The sequence below is a fragment of the Callithrix jacchus genome, chromosome 9 (assembly GCF_049354715.1).
Source record: "Callithrix jacchus isolate 240 chromosome 9, calJac240_pri, whole genome shotgun sequence".
NCBI lineage: Eukaryota > Metazoa > Chordata > Mammalia > Primates > Cebidae > Callithrix > Callithrix jacchus.
The window spans coordinates 70,868,424-70,893,192 of record NC_133510.1 but is presented as its reverse complement, the minus strand read 5'-3'; the positions used below and the strand labels follow the sequence as shown (position 1 = coordinate 70,893,192).

Genomic DNA, 24,769 nt, shown 5'->3' with positions numbered 1-24,769 from the left:
TCGGCCCGTAAGGTACGGTCCCTAACTCCCCGCCGCCCTCCCCCAAGCCTCCAAAAGCATTTGTGGCTTTGCCTCCCTTTAGCGTGTCCCTCCATGCCCTGCCCCACCCCGACCCCCACCAAGCTGAAAGTATCTTCAGGACTCTCACAGCTGCAGCACGGAAGAAAGTGACAACGCCAGCTCCACGCGGTGGCCACGCCGCAGCCCCGCGCTCCGCCCCACCCCCTCTCCGCACTCCGCCTTTGTCCCGGCCTGCCTCAGAGCGCACTACTGGGCCCGGCCTCGGAAGCCCACGCGACCGCCATTTTGTCTTACGGCTCCGGTCACTGGAGAACCTGACTCCTGGAAGCCTGTAGGAAGGCGACTGACTCTGACACTGCTTTGAAGCGGAATAGCAGCTCTGAGCCGACAAAAAGAGCGAAACAGCAGCCAAACCGCAAGAGCTCAGAGCAAGGAGCACCACCATCTTACCTCAAGCGCCGCGCTCTACCGCGCCCCTCGCCCTCCTCTGGTGGCGCCAGCGGCTAACTAGGCCTCGCTCTTTTCCGGACTCCTAGCTACTGATTGGCTACGACAAGGTGTCGCCATTGGCCGAGGCCCACTACCTATTGTTGCCTGGGAGGGCGGAGCGCTGAGAAAATGCGCGGCTGGGTTGGCTAAGACAGGCTGTCTGTCAGCAACTCCGCCCCGAGGAGAGTGAGTCGAAAAAGCGGGCGGAGCTGACGGAGAGCGGACTGCGGGGCGGGGCGCCGCGCCAGCTACTGATATTTTTCCACCTTGCAGCGTGGTACATTTTCCGGCTACTCTTGAACCCTCAGTCTGTGGCCCTAGGCGGCTGCTCCCTCACCACTGTACACAGCTGGTATAAAATCAGACAACGGCTGGAGGATCACCATAAAAAGGCTTTAGTTTTCTTTTGTGAACCGTTAACTACATGTACTGAACGTTTGGTGTAGAGAACCCTGAGAAACACTTTTTGGGTGTTTACTAATTCTGGGATTTACATGTATAAATTCACTGAATTTTTCAAAGTAACCCTAAGAGGTAGAGGTTAGTATTATCTCCATTTTACAGATAAGAGAACTGAGGAACAGAATAGGACCATAGATAGTAAATGGGAAAGGAAGGCGAATTGAACCCAGCCCTCATCCTTTATCCCTTATTGCCTCTTGTTAAGAGCATTGAACTAAGGAAATATTTGTTCTAGTTGAGGGCTGCTTCCCATAACTGTGTGCCCTGTCTTTAAAATTCCATGCTAAATAATGCAGGTATCATAAAAATGACAAACACAATACCAATTATACCAGCCTTTAAGGATTTTTAGTTAAAAGCATCTTTCTGTCATCTCCACCATTTGTAAAAGTGATTCCTTGCTTTCTTCCCATAACCCTTTGACATTTTTTTGCATTCCAACGTCCCTTATCTGCTCACTGTCAGTTTAATAAAGATGTTTTATCTATGCCTAATGAACAAGTGCATATGAGTCACAGTGGAAGTGAGCATAAAGATTCTACAGCCCTCAAGAAAAACACCCGGGCTGGGCGTCGTGGCTCACCCCTGTAATCCCAGCACTTTGAGAAGCTGAGGTGGGAAGATCACCTGAGCTCAGGAGTTCAATCCCATCCTCGACAATATAGTGAGACTTTATCTCAAATAAATAAAGTATAGGAACAAGAAATTATTTTAAAAGAAAAAAAAGCATTGGAGGGAGGTGCTGTTTCCAGAGACCAGGGCAGCCCTAGAAGAAGGCCTGAAATTCATTCATTCAACAAATATTTATTGAGCACCTAAGTGCCAGGAGAGAACAAGAAGATAACCCTGCTCTCTTGGATGAACATTCTAGGACAGTTTGGGATTATGGATGCAATACAAACATAATATTAATAGCAATGATTTATATACATAAGCAAACACACCAACCTCAGGAATACAAAAAAAGACGTTTTGTTATAAACACCTTATAATTTAAAGCCAGCCAGAGGCAGTCTTGCCAAAAAATTTGGGAATCCACATCTGCAACCAAATGTAGGAGTATCAAAAAGCAACATTAAAACTACTGTAGTGAACAATATGAAGAGCTAAGAGGAATAGGTGGGGTAAAAACAAAGAATTTCAATAATGAGAGATTTTTACTGCAGGTCTTAGTTGAAAAAAGAATCTAAGTCTGAGACAGACAAAACATTACTCTTTAGAACCACTTCCTTTTATTTTATTTATTTATTTATTTTTTAGATGGAGTCTCACACTGTCACCCAGGCTGGAATGCAGTGGCATGATAGCTCACTGCAGCCTCGACTCTGCAACTTCCGCCTCCAGGGTTCAGATGATTCTCCCGCCTCAGCTTCCCAAGTAGCTGGGATTACAGGTACCCGCCACCACACACAGCTAATTTTTGTATTTTTAATGGAGATGGGGTTTCATCATGTTAGCCAGGCTGATCCCAAACTCCCAACCTCAGGTGACCTGCCTGCCTCGGCCTCCCAAAATGAAGTGCTGGGATTACCGTCGTGAATCACCTCACCAAGCCTAGTACCACTTCTTTCTAAGTGAAAGAAGGAAGCAGATATTAAAAGCTCAAGATATCTGCAAATTCTTTGTTCTATTTAACAAAGTAGATGGCTATTTTTAATTCACTGAACACTTTGTAGCTATTGAAGAGGTTAAAGTAGACCAGAAGCTATTTGTAAATAGGGGTGAGGAAACAGCAGTCTAGGGAGCTAATCCTAGAAAAAAGTGAGAAAAAGGATGAAAACAGCTGGGTGCAGTGGCTCACGGCTATAATCCCAGCACTTTGGGAGAGGCGGATGGATCACCTGAGGCCAGGAGTTCAAGACCCACCTGGCCAATGTAGTGAAACCCCATCTCTACTAAAAATATAAAAACTAGCCAGGTGTGGTAGTACGTGCCTGTAATCCCAGCTACTCAGGAGGCTGAGGTGGGAGAATTGCCTGAACCCAGGAGGCAGAGGTTGTGGTGAGCCGAGATTGAGCCATTGCACTCCAGGCTAGGTAACAAGAGCAAGACTCCATCTCAAAAAAGAAAAAACACAAAAATCAGCCAGGCATGGTGGCAGGCGCCTGTAATCCCATAATCCCAACTACTCTGGAGGCTGAGGCAGGAGAATCACTTGAACCCAGGAGGCAGAGGTTACAGTGAGCCAAGATGGCGCCACTGCACTCCACTCTGGGCGACAGCGACTCTTAAAAAAAAAAAGCACAAGTAGGACAATGTGACAATCTGTAAACTAAATCAGTTCAGCAAAAGTAACCCCCAAAGCCAGAGATTACTGTGAATACAAGCCTCTAAGAGAATCCACAGAAGTCTTATAAAGGGCTTCAAACATTCCACAGCATGCTGAATGGTAGAGATCAAGACAATCTTACTGAGCTCTCAGTGTCTGCCAGAACAGCATATGTTGTAGGCATTGATAATTAAGATGAAGCCTTGCTCTATATTTTTTAGTTTAACAAAACTTACAATTGGGCTCCAGCTGAATTCAAATTTTAAACTGTTTTACACCTCATCTATTCCCAAGAACAATAAACCACACCAGAATTCCTCAACTGTCAGCATCTTTCTAAACTCTCAGCAACTTCTGCAAACATTTCAGATCTCATATTTTTTTTCAGGAGAGGTATACATACTGTTTGTAAAATTAGCTACTTTTAGAATATGGGAGAAGAAACGACTCAAGTGCCTTTTTTTCAGAAGCATGTATCATTTTGTTATTTATTTTTTTTCCTTTTAAAGCATTCAAACTGTATCTATTACTAACTTTGTGTAATAAACATGGCATACTTCAACATGAAAGTTCTTTCTTTTCAGTGGGTAATTTACAAGAATTACCTTGTAAATGTGGTTTTATTATGTCTCAGGATGAGTATTCACTGTGAATTTTTCCTGGCACTACCAAGAATGTTTTTTTCTTCCAAGTGTATTTTCTTCCAGATACAATGCTTATCTGTGCTAACATGTCAGGCTTTTCAAAGAACCAAGTATACAATTATAAATCTTGTTGATAATGTTTGCTAGATAAGCAGTATATGCTGCCATCATGTTAATGCTATAATTTTTTGTGTGCACAAGTTACTCTTCCAGGTAGTCATGTAACAATATAGAATGAGGTCCCCCGCACCTTTGACTACAATATATTTTATACTACTGGGTTCACTGATGGACAAATCTTGGGTCTTTCCAATGGACTCAATTCCCATGGGATCTTGCACAATAAGAAAACATACTAGTATCAAAATTGAAATAAAATTGTAAACATATCAATCAAATGACAAAGACTTAAGGACTAATCTGAGGAGAGTACACATAAACAACAATCAAATGAGTGTTTTAACATTAACATTTATTGATGGGATGGATAAATACAGATTGAGAAACATACTTGACAGCAAGATATCAAACTGATAGCCAGACTATAAAATGTATACATCCTTTTTAAATTTTTTGAATATTTTACAAAGAGCCCTTACTGTAATGGTCACTTACATCCTATCATTCGCATAACAGCAGTAAATACCCCAGGGGTAGCATCTAGAGCTGAGGTTCCCCAAGGAGGACAGAGGCAATGGCAGAATAATATGCTGAGAAAGGACTCTTAAGAGCAATACAAAGAGAAAAGACAAAAATCTCACCACAAAATTGTACCTGAGTGACATAGATTGGTAAAGTGTTTTACTTTTTTTTTCCTTTTGCTCTTTGGTCTGACAAGAAAATAGTTTTAGGGTGTAGGAAGCAGGGTGGGGAAAAAGGTCAGTTTCAAATTTATTAACAGGGTAACACTAAGTTAGGCTGCTGCATTCTTTTCTTCGGGTACTTAAGCCAGCCAGCACTTTCACTTTGCAACCAATTACATCATGATCAACAACTAATCAGTTCATCAGCTTCAACTGAATAGTTCCTGATTACCTAATGAAGGACATACTTGCTCTGGCTTCAGTTAGCATGCTGTCAAGCATCCCTCTCCATGCTTAATATGGCAACACAAAACCCAAGAGTCTTTCTCTTTTTTCATTAGCCATGAATACACACTCAGAAAGAGGAAGAGTAGACACTGCTTTTAGTAAACATCCTTTTCCTTTACCTCCCTTTTCCAATGCCAACTTCATGTCAAAAACTTTAGAAATATTAAAATGGAGAACTCTCCCACTCAAAAAATCATCTTCATTCCAGACCACTCTATTAGGCAGGATTACTGTACCGTGCTTGTTTCAAACTCACATCCACAAACGGATAAAAAAACAAAATAAAACTTGACAGTGTGAGACAACATGAACATCTAACCCATCAGGAGCAAACACTCAGTTAAATGCTGGGTGTTAACAAGCAGCAACTCAAGAAATTTGGGGAGGTATCAAAGTCACTGAAAGCTTACTGAACCTTGGAGGGCTATTTCTCACCATTTGATGAGTTGCATAGACTGCTTAAATTCTCCCAAGCCCAAAATAATAAAATTTGTATTCCAACTTCAAGATGTTCTAGATTCTCTTTTCCTAATATTAGTATCAAAACAACTCATAAACAAAAAAATTTTAATATTAATCAGTTCCCAAAATAACGGAAACATATGTTTAAAATCCAACCATACTGGGATAGACAGGGCCCCTCTATAATTGCCTTTGTCCAAAAGCAAGGTATGAGGAGTAGTACGCATTTCAATATGGAGAATTAAGTAGCAGAGGTTTAAGATAACTCACCAGTGATGTCACCATGATTTTATTTCCATGTCCTAATCCATTGCTGTTTGCAACTGGAAATTTAAAGTTTTTCTGTCAACACTGGTAAAGCCAATAATACTGAACTATGTCGTATACACTAAATCAAAACACTAAAATCACTTTTAAAAAGGAAGAAAAATGAAGTTGAGGCTCTCTAATATGCACAGACATTGATTCATGAATGGGAAGACTAGACTGACACCTAAGTATTTTCTAAACCCAAAAGCATAACTGATATTTCAGAAGACAGATTTGGCTTTAGATCAATGCTTCACTACAGTTCAGCTAACAACACAGGTATCTGATTAAAAGCCTTTTAAGGACAATCCACAGGTATTTGTTTTTGCCAACATGAGAGTCCAGCAAAATTTCAGGAATAAGATTTACAGAAGTGGAGGCTCCAGGCCTACTTACCACCATCACTTATTTTTGACAGTCTAGATTAAATGAAGAAACAAAAAGCCATGTTTACCAGGCTAACTTTAGATGTATAAGTCTCATTTCTCACCCTCTGAAGATACAAAGATAGGAAAGACACACAGAGCTCAGAAACCACACAGCCCTTGAAAACCTTAAGTTTATGGAATTTGGACAATACACATGCTATTTGACAGGCACATAGGCACATCTGTTAACCTAAAAACAAAGCAGCAGCTTCATGTAGAGCCCACAAGGAACTTCATGACAAATGCATAGATCTAAAAACAGACACTGTAGGTATCTTAAGACAGTACTAGGAGGCATTAACACAGACAGGTTTCTAAACTGACCCATGTCAGCAATGATCTACTAGTGCAAAGGCCAGACTACACAGCACAAAGCAGTTCTTAGGCCCTAGTAAGCACTTTTTCCTAGTTAACACCTGACAAAGTTCTAAGGAATTTTACTACAGTATAGCCATGGAGAACTGCTATGAGGCCAAATGATTATGTGCCTCTGTGGTAAAGGAGTGCATGTGATTAGAAAATATGTGACATTTGATAAGAATAATTAAAAGCTGGAAAAAACATTTTTCAAAATCAAACCAGTGATCATCAATTCCACAAAGATACAGATGCAAACTAAACAGCACATTCCCTTTTGGAAACAGACTCCACCAAACAATATCTAAATAAATAGAAGCCCTAAAGGTACTAAACCACACTATGTATCTACCAATTAATTATCTAACACAACACAGAAAATACCAAGGGGAAAGAGGAAAATGTCATCTATAAAGTGAGGTGACATTCCAAGTCAAGAAATATTAATGATTTACAAGTCAGCAGAGAGCTCCTCATTTTATACCCAGCAATGGTAGGAACTCTAGACAGTTCAAATATGCAAGATGCAGAGCACTAACCCACCGTCAGTTAACGTTTACTCCTGCCTACAAATTCCTTTCTATATTAGGCCAGTACATCATCAATTCCAACAGCCACAATTTCTTCCCAACCTGTTCCTGGCAAGTAGCAGCACAACTCCTGTCTCCCTGTGACTTCCAAATGAAAAGAATTCAACCTCTTCTTAAAAAATACTTGGCATGAAGGAAGCTGTAATCAAATCACAAAGACAAACTCAAATTGCACCATCTTCTTCAGAGCAAAAAAAATGCAATGATGATCGAAGAATATCCCATCAAATAATCTTTGGCTAGGTAGTTTTCAGTAGTTACACAGCTAACTTAGAATTCTTTCTAGCCAAGATTTCCTGAAAGATTTATCAAAAATGTTCACTCCTAATATATGGGATAATCAAGCCTTCATAACAGGACTCTTGATCTATTTTTATAAAGAACTCCGAAATCTTAAGAACCTCTATCAAGAATCCAAAGCTACCAAAGATGAACAATCTAAACATAATAGTATTCACTGGCTAGGCTTGCTCACTCTCATGGCACCAGTACTGTTAAATTCATAAGCTCCAATCTCAAGTCATAATGGCTGCAAAAACTTGAGGATGCAGCTGTTCCCCTTCAGATATACAGATAAGAAACATACCTTACATTTATAATGTAATTTAAAAAACAATGTTCTAAAACTTCCAAATCACAATTTCATTGTTTTTAGTATCCTCTAGCTTCTCCCATATGGTTTGGGCTTTCACAGGTAGGATATACATAGCACATTCCCCATCTCTTAGAGACCTTAAGACTGCTCTCATTTGAACACTTTCCCAAAGCCTCACTTGAAATAAAGACACACCCAATTCTGTAGGGTAGAAGCTGGCCTTGCTCACCAACCCTCCTTCCTCAACCCCATCTCTGTTTTGTACAAAAACAAAAAAGGGGGTAAAAAGGAAGTTCTCCTAATGAAGAGTCAGGGTACTGGCTGCACTTGCCCAAGCTAGAAATTAGAGGGCTACTACTCAATTATAACATAAAGAAAGGGGAAAATGCCATGTCAAATACATGCCTCTTCCTTTATGTTCTCAAGGCCAACCATGTTCTTCTCTAGTAGACTGTTTGGAAATGAAAATGGTAAGGGACAGGGAAGGAAAGGTAAAACATGATTTTTAAACACACACACTTAAAAACACACATAACCACACTTACATACACACTTAAAATTCTGACACTTCAAGTGGCCTGAGCCTATTTCAGAACTCCTAGCCAAAAACCTACCCTCCCACCCACCCTCACACATTCCCACCCTCCAATCCCACCCACCAGGAGTCACTGCTATGTATTGCATACACACAGCAAAATCCCTATCCCCTTCCCAATTATATAAAAAAACTAAACAGATAACTTACTTTAAATTATTTTTTTTAAGTCTCTTAAAAAGATTTTGATGTTTAAATACTTCCTCTCTTCTGATATATTAAACACCAAAAGGATCCATAATTGTCTGATAAAACAATTTTTCGGCTCTGGCAAGAAGAGGGAAGATACTCCAATCAACCTAATTAGACGGTGGAGAGGCCAATAATTCAGAAAGTGTTCTTAATCCTTCACAGCTTCAATACCTCTCTAATACCAGTTAAAAACTGTAAGAAAATAGTTAAATGCATGAGGCAGCAGATATAATAGCCAAGGCCTTCTACTACCCTCCCACCTATGTCTCAATACCAATTTACTCCCTAGTCCATGAAGGGTAACATATTTCATAAGTAATTTTCTTAGTCCAAATCAGTAGTCAAAAAAAAAAAAAAAAGAAAGAAAAGAAAAAGAAAAAAGTATATATATTTTTTTTTTAAAGAAGTTTTTTTTCTCCTCCTGTTTTTCTTTTTTACTTAGGAAGGGGCGGAAGCGGTGGAGGAGGTTCTGATGGCAGAGGTGGTGGCCGGGGTTTGTCTGTATTTCCAGATCTCGAGGAAGAGATTCCACCAGCCCGAGGATTCAGATATTCGCTATAAGGACGAACAAATTCAAATGCAGTGGGCTGAGTGGGCTGAACACCTTGGGCACTGAGCAGGGAGTGAAGCATATTCACAGTATCTTGATAGTCTATTGTCTGGGTCGTGTTATGACCATTGGCCCCAGTGGCCCCTTTATCCAGTTTCGAATGAGAGACTCGAGTTTTACAGCTGGGCTGTGAAAAGGAAAGGCCACTTGTGTCTGAGCTATGCCCAGGCATCTGAGCCATTGCAGGAAGTGAAGGGAAGGAGAAATTTAGGGAAGAGGATTTACTACTCTTGGCAATCTTGGTTGGATGATCAAACACTGCCCCTCCAGTCTCTTCAGAGGGTCCCCTTTTACGAGTAGTACTGGAAGAGGAAAAAGAACTAGACAAGCTATAGGTTTTATGTGCTAAGTTGCTTGTCTGGCTACTATGTTTTGGATCACCTGGACGTTTGTTCCCTGTACTAACTGGAAGTTGTGAATGAGAGTGCTTGTGTGAGTGGTGATTATGATGATGATGGTGATTAGATGGGTGAGTCTTATGCTTTTCTTTGTGCTCTCGGCTCTTTGTAACACTGTCCTCTACAGAATTGTGCTTATCAGCTGCAGCATGGACTTTTATGCGCATTTTTATCTCCTCTGGTTTTGAAGAGGCAGCCTTATCTCCACCTGCCACTGGAATTCTCATTTTGAGAGCTGTTTTGTCAGCCTTTTCCAGAAAAGACCGCTCGGGGTTTTCTGAACCCTCTAAGGGCATTTTTAGAATGACTGAAGAATGGCTATCATGATGAGAAAGGAGATTCTGGGCAGCATATGCATACTGTGACTTCACATTGGCTTCCATGTTCTCCAGTTGCTTCTTTTGAGCAGCCAACTCTTCTGCATGCTTTGCACGGTATTCTTTCAGTGACACTTTAGCTGACGGCACACTCTTACTACTCTGCTTCTGGGAAATAAATGCATTTGAACCATCCTGTGGTAAGGAATGATCAACTCCTATAAGTGCTAAATTGTCACTAGTCCGATGACCCTGAGTAGGTTCTAGTTTGAAAGAAGGTTGGGAGGACAGCCAACGCTCTCCAGGCAACATCTCCACACTGGCTAAGTTGCTGGATGATTCTTCGGAGACTGGGAGGGAAGGCACTGCATTTGTGGTAGAAGAAGTTGACATGCTCATTAAACCTGCAATGGTTGTGTCTGAAGAGCTCTGGGAAATCATATTGAGGATTCTCTGCTCTGAAGTATTTTCATCTGTTCCTCGGTCATCTGCTTTTGTTTTCTGGGCAGCCTGGCATGCCTGGAATGAAGCAAATAGCGTCTCTTCACTTCAGGTAATTTATTAAATAAAAAAACACTGCGATGAGTAAATTGTACTGGCAGCAACACTGGAAGTTCTGGATAGACCACAGGCAGGAGACTTTCCTAACATGAAATCCAGTAAACATTACCATCAAAAGAATATTTCAAAACCTTCACTTGCCAGGCGCAGTGGCTCACACCTGTAATCACAGCACTTTGGGAGGCCGAGATGGGTGGATCACGAGGTCAAGATATCAAGACCATCCTGGCCAACATGGTAAAACCCCATCTCTACTAAAAAACACAAAAATTAGCTGGGTGTGGTGGCACACGCCTGTAGTACCAGCTACTCAGGAGGCTGAGGCAGAAGAATTGCTTGAACCCAGGAAGCGGAAATTACAGTGAGCCAAGACTGCACCATTGTACTCCAGCCTGGAGCCTGGAGACAGAGCAAGACTCTGTCTCAAAAAAAAAAAGCTTAAAAACCTTCAATTAAGAGTCACAGCAATGGCCGGGCGTAGTGGCTCACGCCTGTAATCCCAACACTTTGGGAGGCCAAGAAGGGTGGATCACAAGGCCAGGAGATCGAGACCATCCTGGGCCAACATGGCAAAACCCCGTCTCTACTAAAAATGTAAAAAAACAATAGCTGGACGTGGTGGCAAACACCTGTAATCCCAGCTATTCAGAAGACTGAGGAAGGAGAACTGCTTTAACCTGGGAGGCAGAGGTTGCAGTGAGCCGAGATTGCGCCACTGCACTCCAGCTTGGCAACAGAGCAAGACTCCGTCTCAAAAAAAAAAGTCACATACATGAAATCTATGCCTTCTGCTTATGATTATAGTCAGTCCATAACAGAATTCTAGAAATTTTGGTGATATTTTATGCTAAAGTAAAAGATGAACTATGTGATCTCAAGCCTACTTCTTTTTGTTGTTGTTTTTGGGTTTTTTTTTTTTTTTGAGACAGAGTCTCACTCTGTCACCCATGCTAGAGTGCAGTGGTGCAATCTCAGCTCACTGCAACCTCCGCCTCCTGGGTTCAAGTGATTCTCCTGTCTCAGCCTCCTGAGTAGCAGAGATTACAGGTGCCCACCACCACGTCCGCTAATTTTTTGTATTTTTGGTAGAGATGGGGTTTCACCATGTTGGCCAGGCTGGTCTCAAACTCCTGACTTCAGGTGATCTGCCCACCTTGGCCTCCCAAAGTGCTGGGACTACAAGCATGAGCCACCATGCCTGGCCTCTCAAGCCTACTTCTAATCCGAAGCTTCTAAGAGGCAAACTCATTTTCTGCAACTCACTCAACTCAGAATGAATTAATTTATGAGAAAACAAATCCATTTTGTGGATTAGATTTATGAGACAATAATAGAAACATTTTAAAACAATTTTTATATCTGACAGAAAAAATGATTCCATTATCCCTGAGTAAGACTTTGTCAAATATTTGGAATACAACTTTATGAACTATATAAAAACAAAATTCTAAAATCCATATTAAAAGTAGGTAATGTCAAAGAAAAAATTGATACCAGCTTTAAACCAAGATAATTCTGTATCTGCCTCTAGCAGAAGGCAATACTCTGACTCAGAGAAGCCACGTTTTTTTCCTACCAGTTTCCACACAGAAAATACATAACCAGTGTTGCTGCTCAAATGATCACATCACCAGAGTTACACAACGCAAAGTAAATCCTGCAATCCCATGCAGACATTGACTTCTACAACAGTATCCAAGGTATGAAGTGGAAGTCATGATTACTGCGTAACTATAAAGGAAATTCCAAACCTAGGGTACATATTCAATACAGTTACATTCACTGGTGCAGTCAAAAGAAATTGATTTTGTTCCACAAGCTGACAGCTATAATACTTACCCGCCAATTCCGGATGCGTTTGAGTCTGTTGGGAGTTTTCTCCAAAATCTGTAGAAATTCATGTGTCAGTTCTACAAATAAAATGGAATGTTCAAGAAAGACTGAGAGAAACAGAAGTAACAAAACAAGAAAAACCTCAACTACTAACTCACTATTTTCATCTGAATCAAGTCACCTTTGGCCAGCAATGTGACACATCAATAGTGTTTTCCAAGGTCCCTTACTCTAAAACTTACCATCTAAAAGTTCCAAGGTCACAGTGGCGTCAACATACTCCCACCAGTGCTTCCCGTCAGTTGAGACTGGGATCTCCCAATTGGACCACTTGCAAGCCAGATGAATGCAGACACAGGCCACCACAGGAGGTGTGTACTGCAGGCTAAATGTGGTCAAATGCAGGCTGACATCAGAGGGAAGAAAACAGAGAGTGTCATGAGCTCTCAATTCTCAACCCAAAGCTACAACTCTCCATTATTTAAAAAAAAAAGGGGGGAGGGGGCTTAAAAATACACAGGAGAGTAAGAAGGTAAGAGATATGCAATGCTCTGATCTAGTACTCAATATAATTTCCTATTAACCCACCTGTTCAGGTAACAACATTTCTAAACCTCTTGAAGACACAACATTTAATCTACACATTGACCAGAGCCAAAAAAACAAAAAAGTAAAAAGGCTGGGAATTCAAGTTCTTTAAAACATTGACTTCTGGGCCAGTATTCAAACCTAGAAGTCAATATTCACTACCTATTATCCTGAGACTAAGGTCAGATCTTAAAGAAAATTGTAAGCTTTTTGGTCTGTGTAACTCCTAGGTCAAATACTTAAGGAAATATCTTAAAAATAATCTTGTCTCCAGCCAGCACGGTGGCTCATGCCCATAATCCCAGCACTTTGGGAGGTTGAGGCAGGCAGATTACAAGGTCAGGAAATCAAAACCATCCTGGCCAATACGGTGAAACCCTGTCTCTATTAAATCACAAAAAATTAGCTGGGTGTAGTGGCAGGTGCCTGTAGTCCCAGCTACTCAAGAGGCTGAGGCAGAAGAATCACTTGAACCCGTGAGGCAGAGGTTGCAGTGAGCTGAGATCGCGCCACTGCACTCTAGCCTGGCAACAGAGTGAGACTGTCTCCAAAAAACAAACAAACAGCAGCAACAAAAAACAACAAACCTTGTCTCTCACCAATCATACTTCTGGTCTGTTTAAAATAATGAATAGACAACTACTCTCTCAAGTATAAATATGTTGGTTTATTTCAAAAATTTCTCTTAACGGTTCATAAAAATGAACTTCTTAGTACTCACGGTTATTAGGGATATCTTTGGTTTCCACTTAAAAACAATTATTAGGCAAGTTGTTTGGTAATACAAATTATGTACTAATTATTTACTTTGTTGTTGTTTGTTTGTTTGTTTGTTTGTTTTTGAGACAGAGGTTCTCTCTCTGTCACCCAGGCTGCACTACAGTGGGGCAATCTCGGCTCATAACAACCTCTGCCTCCTGGATTCAAGCAATTCTTGTGCCTCAGCCTCCCAAGTTAGGGAGGCCCTGCTAATTTTTGTATTTTCTAGTAGAAATATGGTTTCACCGTGTTGGCCAGGCTGATCTCAACCTCCTAGCCTCAAGTGATCCGTCAGCCTCAGCCTCCCAAAGTGCCAGGAATATAAGTATGAGCGACTACGCTCAGTCTTTCACTTTTTTAAAAAGGGAAGAAGAAGGAAAAAGACAAACTTTTTTTTTTCTTTGAGACCAAGTCTCGCTCTGTCACCAAGCTGGAGTGCAATGGCATGATCTCAGCTCATTGCAACCTCCAACTCCTGAGCTGAAGCCATTCTCGTGCCTCAGCCTCCCACGTAGCTGGGATTATAGGCAGTCACCAACTAATTGGCACCCAGCTAATTTTTGTATTTTTAGTAGAGACAGGGTTTCACCATGTTGGCCAAGATGGTCTCAATCTCCTGACATTGTGATCCACCCACCTCAGTCTCCCAAAGTGCTGGGATTACGTGCGTGAGCCACCACTCCCGGCCAGGACTAAACCTCTTTATATCCAAGTGCCCATTGATTGACTGTGAGGGAAGAAAAGAAATCTTTTAAAATTATTGGCCAGGCGCAGTGGCTTACACCTAAAATCCCAGCACTTTTGGAATCCAAGGCAGGCGGATCACTTGAGGTGAGGAGTTTGAGACCATCCTGGCCAACATAGTGAAACCCATCTCTACTACAAATACAAAAACTTAAATGGGCATGGTGGCACAAGCCTATAATCCCAGCTACTCAGGAGGCTGAGGTTGGAGAATCACTTGGACTTGGGAGGCAGAGGTTGTAGTGAGCCAAGACTGCGCCCCTGTAGTTCAGCCTGGGAAACAGAGTGAGACTCTGTCTTAAAAAATAAATAAATACATGCATACACACATACACATAATTACTGCAGAATTCTCCAAATTAGATTCTCAGTCACTATCATGCAGAATTTAGTAGGTTATCAAAAAAACAGTACTAAACAATTATATAATCTTAGAAAATTAAAACATACCATGGAAATTTAAAGTACAACATGAAAACTGTGCAGAAAAATCAATATTCACCAGAGAATTGTCTATAGCACACTGTATCAAACACAAGCAAAGTACTATACCAAAAATAGAAGAGAAAAAATAAAATAAAATATAAACCTGTTGGTTGCCATGAAGTAAGAAGTCTGTGCCAAGTCCTTGCTTGCTAAAGAAAAAAAAAAAGTCAGGGATGGGGGAAGAAAAAAGTGATTAGTTCCATTCATTCTCAACAAATATTTAGTAAGCATTTAATATTTGCAAGGTAGTGTGAATATAGTGGCAAAGACCAGACGTGGTCCCTATAAACCTTGATGTTTATATTCTGCCAAAGTAGACAGATCGATAATTTTTAATTTTAACATTAATAATGATGCTTCTTCCAGACCTAGGTACTCAAGCTTTAATTCTGTACACCACGTATCTGAGGTACTTGTTTAAAATGTCAATTCTTGGACCTGCTCCCTAAAATTTCATTAAATGTTTGGAGAAGGGCACAAGCATTTCTTTTTTGGAGATGGAGTCTCATGCTGTTGCCCAGGCTGGAGTGCAATAGCATTTTTTTTTTTTTTTTTTTTTGAGACAGAATATGGCTCTGTCACCCAGGCTGGAGTGCAATGGCATCATCTTGGCTCACTGCAACCTCTCCCTTCCGGGTTCAAGTGATTCACCTGCCTCAGCCCCCCAAGAAACTGAGATTACAGGCATATGCCACCACACCCAGCTAATTTTTGTATTTTTAGTAGAAATGGGGTTTCACCATGTTGACCAGGCTGGTCTCAAACTCCTGACCTCAGGTGTCCGCCCGCCTCTGCCAACATGCTGTGATTACAGGTGTGACCCATCACACCCCACTGCAATGGCATTTTTAAACAAATAACCCAGAGATTCTGATGTAAGGATTCACTGAGAAACACTAAACCACAGGATGAACTAAGATGATCTAGAAGCAAGATCAGAATCTAGAAGACTCTGATATATTTGGGAAAAGTGACTTTTGCTGTTAAGAAAGTTTTAAATTGGCCGGGCGCGGTGGCTCAAGCCTGTAATCCCAGCACTTTGGGAGGCCGAGGCGGGTGGTCAAGAGATCGAGACTATGCTGGTCAACATGGTGAAAACCCGTCTCTACTAAAGATACAAAAAATTAGCTGGGCATGGTGGCGCATGCCTGTAATCCCAGCTACTCAGGAGGCTGAGGCAGGAGAATTGCCTGAACCCAGGAGGCGGAGGTTGCGGTGAGCCGAGATCGCGCCATTGCACTCCAGCTTGGGTAACAAAGTGAAACTCCGTCTCAAAAAAAAAACGAAAGTTTTAAATTAAAGCCTGTGATTTAATTTCCAAATCATCAAATAATGTAATGTATCACAATAAAAAAATTTAACTTCTTCCAAAACAAACTGTTCTGGGTGGCAAAGCAAATTTTATCTTCCTTAGGACACAGTCTTCTCAATATTTACATCCATCTCTTATCTCATCCTTGTTCAATCTAACATTTTAATACATTCAAATATAAAGAACTTGGGAAACTTTGGGAATTTTCACCTGAAACACACATTAGTAAAATGTAAAATAAGACCAATTATCAGTTTGGCCTACAAAATCATAAAAGGCACTTAAATGCACAATAGTGTTCAGATACTCTTGATACTAAACTAAATAAGAGACTTTCATTCAATTATACTATTGTTAAATTAGAATTAAAAAGAAAAGTTCTGCCAAGAGATTGTAAATCGTGAAAAGCTCAAATAAATAATATACGATCCTCTAGGTGGCCTTTAATCAACCCCAGAATTAAAGTAAGATCACCCACTCTCCAAGACTTTCATAAAATTGCTATTAAATAACTTCAAAACCTGCCCAACTTTGACAAACATTATCAAGAGGTTAGCTCTCTTTAACTAGAGATCATCTAAAAATATTAGTAAGAACCCAAGAGAAAAACAACTCCAAGTCAGAACAACTGATTTTGATTTAAGCCAAGTAGACCTTTTAATTTAACTTTTGGCCGAAGCAAAACTATTATGTATTGTCCACAACAAACCACAACCTCTAAATGGGAAAACAATTTGAAAGAGTCTTCATAAGTTGGGATTTCTTACCTCGAACAAGTTGAGTGCACTTTACTACATGAGTATGTGGGTGGTCAATTGTTAGTTCAAAGCCTTAAAAGAAAAAGTAACTGGTTAAAAACTATATAGAAGTTTACATTTTTACAAAGTATGGTAAAAAGATAATTGATTGTGAATTAGAGCTTACTGGTTTCCACATTAAAATATTAAAAGAAATTTATTCCAACAGAAAAATATCACTGTCCCATGAAATATGATTAATTTGAAGATATTTTAAGAAAAAAGTTGACTAGGCTGGGTGTGGTGGCTCACGCCTGTAATCCCAGTACCTTGGGAGGCCAAGGCAGGAGGATCACGAGGTCAGGAGATCGAGACCATGCTGGCCAACATGGTGAAACCCCGTCTCTACTAAAAATACAAAAAATTTGCTGGGCATAGTGGCATGTGCCTATAATCCCAGCACACTCGAGAGGCTGATACAGGAGAATCTCTTGAACCAGGGAGTCAGATGTTGCAGTGAGCCCAGATCATGCCACTGCATTCCAGCCTGGAGACAGAGCAAGACTCCATCTCAAAAAAGAAAAAAGAAAAAAAGTTGACTATAAAAATTAACTTGAGAGAGAAACTTTGAAGAACTCATCGTGTATACATATGTGCAAAAAAAATCTATACCAATAACTTTCAAGTACAACTCATGAAATCATACCCTACCTACAGAAACATGATAGCCCAAAAGAGCAAGGATAAAAAATCTTTATTTTCATATTTTCTAAACTTTTAAAGGCAGCCTATGTGATGAAAATAATAGATAGTAACAACAACATCAGAGTTGCCCAGGCAACCACTAAAGCTTCAGTTCTCCCACTGTCACTGATGTTCTAAACACCAGTTACCAATTTTAAAAACAAACAACAATCAATGGAAGGAAAGACGTTCTTTATAGTTTTTATCATTTTGAAGGTAAATCACCAAAACTTAAAAAGCAAATCATGAACCCTAGAATGAAAAAAAAAAAAAACAAACTAACTGCTATGTCAAAGGTCAGCTGTACCACCTGCATTTGTTATATAGAATAGGCAAGGTTAAACTCAGTCCACAACTATAATCTAGAAACAGATGGATACTACAAAAACTTTCCCAAGGAATTTTCTTCCTATTTCCTATTTAGCAAATTTTTTAAATCATAGCATTTTATTACATAATTTTTAAAAAGTTTCAAAGGAAAATAAACTTACCTAAAGTCTGCAAAATTATGCTTTCTAAAATGACCAGATCTTGAACTTGTTGCAAATAAGCCTAAAAATGAAAAGACAGAAATTATTCCCCACAAAGGCACAATATATAAAGTATAAACAATTCTAACACTCCCTCCCAGGAAACCAAAACAATAAAAGGTAGGGATGGAGTTAGGAAGTAGAGTTAAGAACTGAAATACTATCTTTATTCCTTATGCCCATTCGGTGAAGATTTTCTTATGAAAAAAAAAAAAAGACAGTACACTGAGAGACATACTTTATTCATATATGGCTACAGAAAAAGCACCAGATATTTGGTTCATCTTCAGACTAACATTTTAGGTTTTACAATTCATGTGATTTAGACATAAGAAAATTTAAAGCATATGTTTTTCTTTTCTTTTCTTTTCTTTTTTTTTTTTTCCAGACAGAGTCTCACTCAGCTGCCCAGGCTGGAGTGCAGTGGCATGATCTCAGCTCACTGCAACCTCCACCTCCCAGGTTCAAGCAATTCTCCTGCCTCAGCCTCCCAAGTAGCTGGGATTAGACACCTTCCACCATGTCTGGCTAATTCTTGTGTATTTAGTAGAGACGGGTTTCACCGTGTTGGCAAAGCTAGTCTTGAACTCCTGACCTCAGGTGATCCACCCACCTCAGCCTCCCAAAGTGCTGGGATTACAGGTGTAAGCCACCATGCCCAGCCGTAAAGTATATATTTTTCAACATCACCCAAATACATTTGCAGAACCTTCCTACAGTACTGTAAGCATTTAACTGATATCAAACATTTGACTCCTATTAGACCTTCCCCTCTGGGACCATGCTAGGTTTCTAAAAAATAACAGAAGAGTTCAAAGGAAAACGTAATAAAAAATTTTCTCAGATACATGCCAGCAAAAACTATAGCAACCAGCCACATGTAGCCATTCATCACTTGAAATATAGCTAGTCTAAATTGAAATATGCTATAACCATAAAATACACTGCATCTTTAAGACAGTTTAAAAAATTAAAAAATGGGCCAGGCACGGTGGCTCATGCCTGTAATCCCAGCACTTTGGGAGGCTGAGGTGGGTAGGTCACGAGGTCAGGAGTTCAAGATTAGCCTGGCCAAGATGGTGAAATCCTGTCTCTACTAAAAATACAAAAAAATTTGCTGGGTGTGGTGGCACGTGCCTGTAATCCCAGGGAGGCTGATGCAGAAAATTGCTTGAACCTGGGAGGTGGCAGTTGCAGTGAGACAAGACTGTGCTACTGTACTCCAGCCTGGGCAACAGAGCAAGACTCCTTCTCAAAAAAATAAAAAATAATGAAAAATTAAAAATGTAGCTGGGCATGGTTGCTCACATCTAGAATCCTAACACTTTGGGAGGCCAGGGTGGGAGAATTCTTCAAAGGCCAAGAGTTCAAGACCAGCCTGGGTAACATGGTGAGACCCCCTATCTCTACAAAAAAATTAAAAATGAACTAAGAATTGCGGCATGCAGCTATAGTCCTAGCTTCTTGGGTGGCTGAGGTGAAACAATCACCTCGGCCCAGGTGTATAAGGCTGCAGTGGGCTACAATCTTGCTACTAAACTCTAACCTGGGCAACAAAGCGAGATTCTGCCAAAAAAAAACAGCTGTGTACAGTACAGTGGCTCATGCCTGTAATCCCAACATTTTGGGAGGCTGAGGTGGGCAGATCACTTGAGTCCAGGAGATTGAGACCAGCCTGGGAAACATAGCAAGACCCTGTCTCTACCAAAAATACAAAAATTAGCTGGGCATCATAGTGCATACCTATAGTCCTAACTACTTTGGGTGCTGAGGCAGGAAGACCAAGTGAGCCCAGGAAGTTGAGGCTGCAGTGAGCCTAGGTCACACCACCACACTCCAGCATGGACAGCAAAGCAATACCTGTCTCAAAAAAGAAAAAAAAAAAAAAAAAGCCTAGGCATGGTGGCTCACGCTTGTAATACCAGCACTTTGGGAGGCAGAGGTGGGCAGATCACTTGAGGCCAAGATATCGGGACCAGCCTGGCCAACATAGCGAAATCTTGTCTCTACTAAAAATACCAAAAATTAGCCGGGCATCATGGTGCATGCCTGTAATTGCAGTTACTTGGGAGGTTGAGGCAGGAGAATAGCTTGAACCCAGGAGGCGAAGGTTACAGTAAGCTGAGATCGCACCACTGCACTCCAGCCTGCATGACACAGCGAGTCTGTCTCAAAAAAAGAAAAGGAATCCCAGCTACTTTGGAAGCTGAGGCAGGAGAATTGCCTGAACCCAGGAGGTGGAGGTTGCAGCGAGCTGACATCGCTCCACTGCATTCCAGCCTGGGTCACAAGAGCAAAACTCCATCTCAAAAAAAAAAAAGACCTAATGTTAACTTTTCTTAAGGAAACAGGAACCCAGGATAGGCAGGGTAACATCATTTTTAAAATCACCTTCATCTTAAAACTAGCAAGGCACATTCCTTGCAAGTCATGACCCATGGTCATAAGACATTTGCAGCTAAGGAAGCAGCTTAATAACGCCTGAAAGAACCAACTCCTACAACAAAACGTTCAGATGTCTTGATAGCACATAATGATACATACTTCTTAAATATAGTCATGCTTTGATGTGCTTACACACCAAAATGCCAAAGATAGTTTTCTTTAAATCAACAAAATAATACATTTTGTCACAATGTCAACCCCACCCAAATGTAGACTTAGCTTAGCTTTTACATAGATAAGACCCCTATATGAGAAATGTTTAAAAGCCTGGGCATGGTGGCTTGCACCTGTAATCTCAGCACTTTGAGAGGCTGAGGCAGGCTGGTAGCTTAAGGTCATGAGTAGAGACCAGCTGGGACAACATGGCAAAATCCGTCTCTACAAAAAATAGAAAAATTAGCTGGGTGCGCCTGTAATCTCAGCTACTTGGGATGCTGAAGTCTGAGGAGCACCTGAGCTCAGTGAGGTCGAGGATACCACCTCATGAGTGAGCCACCATCATGCCACTGTACTCCAGCCTGAATGACACAGTAAGATTTTGTCTCAAAAAATAAATATAATTTAATTTTTTTTAAAAATGCTTAAAACAAAAATGAGACTCTCTTGCTTTCTGAGGACACCCTACTCTGTAACTGAGTCACTTTCAATCAACTATCTCTTCTCACTGTACTCTGTGACTCGCCTTGAACCCTTCTGTGAAATCCAAGAACCCTCTCTTGGGGTCTGGACTGAGATCCCCTTTTTCATAACTTTATGATTTGAATATGTTGATAAGGACTTAAAACTTTGCTAGTTCTCCCTTCCATATAGAGAAAATATCTTCTCCCTAACAAACTCACAAGAACTGCAGACTCAGGTGAGAAGTTATATTCTGTTTAATTTTGTTAACTCAATTCTATAGACCAATGGCATTTACTAGTCTCAAACCTAAACAAAGTCCAGAGCAATCACTCTTTCCATAAGAGCTACTGGTGTGGCTTAAACAGAAAAATGAAGGAAATCAAGACACTGCTATGCAAACATTATTAGGAAGGATTATTACCAAAAACAAAAACTCCCTTGCCCCCTAAAAACTCTCTCTCCAATATAAGAAAACACACAATTCCATTTATTTATTTGATAAAGGACAAGCCACAGGTTCATTGTAAGAGGCTTAAATAATCTAGTGCCACAAATACATAACTTTTCTCCCATCACTTACAAAGTGTCAGACCTCTCAATTCATCACTCCCCAATCACTGACTTACAAAACCAGGAGAGAGTTTTCCTCCTATTTTATTTTTGAGATAGAGTTTGGCTCTGTCACTCAGGCTGGAGTGTAACAGTGCCATCTCAGCTTACTGCAACCACTGCCTCCCAGGCTCAAGCAATCCTCCCACCTCAGCTCCTGAGTAGCTGGGACCACAGGCATCCACCACCATGCCCAGCTAACTACTGTATTTTTGGTAGAGAAGGGGTTTTACTATGTTGCCCAAGTTGGTCTTGAACTCCTGGGCTCAAGCAATCCTCCCATCTCGACCTCCCAATGCGCTGGGATTTCAGGCTTAAGCCACCATGTTCAGCCTTTTCCTTCCTTAAAAAAACTCAAAAAAGGATGGAAAAAAAACAAAAAAGCTCTGTGTACATGTGCAGGATAAAGATCTGGAAGAATACATATCGGCTGGGTGCAGTGGCTCACACATGTAATCCCAGCACTTTGGAAGGTTGAGGTGGGTGGATCACCCTAGGTCAGAAGTTCTAGACCAGCCTGGCCAACATAGTGAAACCCCTTCTCTACTAAAAATACAGAAATTAGGTGGGCATGTTGGTGGATACCTGTAATCCCAGCACTTGGGAGGCCAAGGCGGAAGGATTGCTTGAGCTCAGGAGGTCAAGGGCAGCCTGGGCCATCTGGCAAAACCCCATCTCTACAAAAACCAGCTGGGCATGGTGGTGCACACCTATAGTCCCAGCTATTTGGGAGGCTGAGGTGTGAGGGGATCACCTGAGCCTGGGAGGTTGAGGTCACAGTGAGCCATGACCATATTACCACACTCCAGCCAAGACAACACAGTATGACCCTGTCTCAAAAAAAAAAAAAAAAAAAGTATTTTTCATAACATTTATAGTGATGAAAAGCTAGAAATTATCTAGACTTCTTTTTTAATTTTTTTGTGAAATGCTATGCAATTACTGAGGAGTGATTTACTTCCAATTATGTAGTCACTTTTAGAGTAGATGTGATATGGTACTGATAAGAATGTATGTTTTGTGTATTTGGGTGGAGAGTTCTATAAATGTTTATTAAGTTTAGTTGTTCCGGGTCTGTGTTCAAGTCCTGGATATCCTTGTTCATTTTCTGTCTCGTTGATCTGTCTAATACTGACAAGGTGATGTTGAAGTCTCCCACTATTATTGTGTGGGAGTCTAAGTCTCTTTATAAGTCATTAAAAACTTGTCTTATGTATTTGGGTGCTCCTGTGTTGGGTGCACATATATTTAGGATCGTTAGCTCTTCTTGTTGCATTGATCCTTTTACCATTATGTAATGTCCTTCTTTGCCTCTCTTGATCTTTGTTGCTTTAAAGTCTATTTTATCAGAGGCAAGAATTGCAACTCCTGCTTTTTATTTATTTATTTATTTTTGCTCTCCATTTGGTTGGTAAATCTTCCTCCATTCTTTGTTTTGAGTCTTTGTGTATCCTTACATGTGAGATGGGTCTGGATGCAGCATACCGATGGGTTTTGACTTTCCATCCAATCTGCCTGTCTGTGTCTTTTGATTGGGGGATTTAGTCAATTTAAATTTAGGATTAATAATAATATATGTGAGTTTAATACTGCCATTTGATGCCAGCTGGCTGTTTTGCCCATTAGTTGATGTAAATTCTTCATTATGTTGATGCTCTTTACTTTTTGGTATATTTTTGGAAAGGCTGATACTGGTTGTTCCTTTCTATGTGTAGCGCTTCTTTCAGAAGCTCTTGTAAAACAGGCCTGGTGGTGATGAAATCTCTAAGTACTTAGCTTGTTCACAAAAGATTTTATTTTTCCTTCGCTTGTGAAGCTTAGTTTGGCTGGGTAAGAAATTCTGGGTTAAAAGTTCTTTTCTTTAAGGATGTTGAATATTGGCCCCCACTCTCTTCTGGCTTGTAGGGTTTCTGCTGAGAGATGTGCTGTGAGTCTGATAGGCTTCCCTTTGTGGGTAACCCGACCTTTCTCTCTGGCTGCCCTTAGCATTTTCTCCTTCATTTCAACCCTGGTGAATCTGATGATTATGTGCCTTGGGGTTGCTCTTCTTGAGGAATATCTTTGTGGTGTTCTCTGTATTATCTGGAGTTGAACATTGTCATGCCTAGCTAGGTTGGGAAAGTTTTCCTGAATAATACCCTGAAAAGTATTTTCCAGCTTGGATTCATTCTCTTCGTCACATTCAGGTACACCTATCAAACGTAGATTAGGTCTTTTCACATAGTCCCATATTTCTTGGAGACTTTGCTCATTCCTTTTTATCCTTTTTTTCTCTAATCTTGTCTTCTCATTTTATTTCATTGAGTTGGTCTTTGACCTCTGATATCCTTTCTTCTGCTTGATCAATTTGACTGTTAAAACTTGTGCATAGTTCACAAGTTCTTGTGTTGTGTTTTTCAGCTCCATTCATTCACTTATATTCCTCTCTAAATTGTCTGTTCTCGTTAGCATTTCGTCAAACCTTTTTTCAAGGCTCTTAGTTTCTTTGCATTGGGTTAGAACATCTTTTTTTGTTTTTTGGTTTTTTTTTGAGACGGTGTTTCGCTCTTGTTACCCAGGCTGGAGTGCAATGGTGCGATCTCAGCTCACCGCAACCTCCACCTCCTGGGTTCAAGCAATTCTCCTGCCTCAGCCTGCTGCGTACCTGGGACTACAGGTGCGTACCACCATGCCCAGCTAATTTTTGTATTTTTAGTAGAGACGGGGTTTCACCTTGTTGACCAGGATGGTCTCGATGGCTTGACCTCGTGATCCACCCACCTCTGCCTCCCAAAGTGCTGGGATTATAGGCGTGAGCCACCGCGCAGGCCCTGGGTTAGAACATATTCTTTTAGCTCACAGAAGTTTCTTATTATCCACCTTCTGAAGCCTGATTCTGATTCTGACAATTGATCACACTCGTTCTCCATCAGGCCTTGTTCCCTTGCTGATGAGGAGCTATGATCCCCTGAAGAAGGAGAGGCATTCTGAT

At 40.7% G+C, this 24,769-nt stretch overlaps 2 protein-coding genes across 8 annotated transcripts in view; both read right to left on the bottom strand.

The window, feature by feature from the left end:
- Nucleotides 1-530, bottom strand: part of KANSL2 (KAT8 regulatory NSL complex subunit 2) — a 28,260-nt gene extending 27,730 nt beyond the window's left edge. For 4 of the 6 annotated variants that reach the window (XM_054238585.2, XM_054238587.2, XM_078336833.1 and 1 more), the window contains exon 1: nucleotides 472-530. The gene's annotated coding sequence lies outside the window, so the exon portion shown is untranslated. Of the gene's footprint in view, nucleotides 1-148; nucleotides 232-471 lie in introns of those variants that run through there. The other 2 variants (XM_054238586.2, XM_078336832.1) reach the window with 1 other exon arrangement.
- A 3,168-nt stretch (nucleotides 531-3,698) lies between these two features.
- Nucleotides 3,699-24,769, bottom strand: part of CCNT1 (cyclin T1) — a 35,331-nt gene continuing 14,260 nt past the window's right edge. Inside the window, exons 4-9 of one of the 2 annotated variants that reach the window (XM_002752403.6) lie at nucleotides 18,085-18,145; nucleotides 16,880-16,942; nucleotides 14,904-14,949; nucleotides 12,466-12,629; nucleotides 12,230-12,300; nucleotides 3,699-10,348 (exon numbers count right to left, since the gene is read on the bottom strand). In XM_002752403.6, the coding sequence (XP_002752449.3) occupies nucleotides 8,939-10,348; nucleotides 12,230-12,300; nucleotides 12,466-12,629; nucleotides 14,904-14,949; nucleotides 16,880-16,942; nucleotides 18,085-18,145 (1,815 nt within the window). In that variant the 3' untranslated portion in view covers nucleotides 3,699-8,938. The remainder of the gene's footprint in view (nucleotides 10,349-12,229; nucleotides 12,301-12,465; nucleotides 12,630-14,903; nucleotides 14,950-16,879; nucleotides 16,943-18,084; nucleotides 18,146-24,769) is intronic. The other variant, XR_622728.5, reaches the window with a different exon arrangement.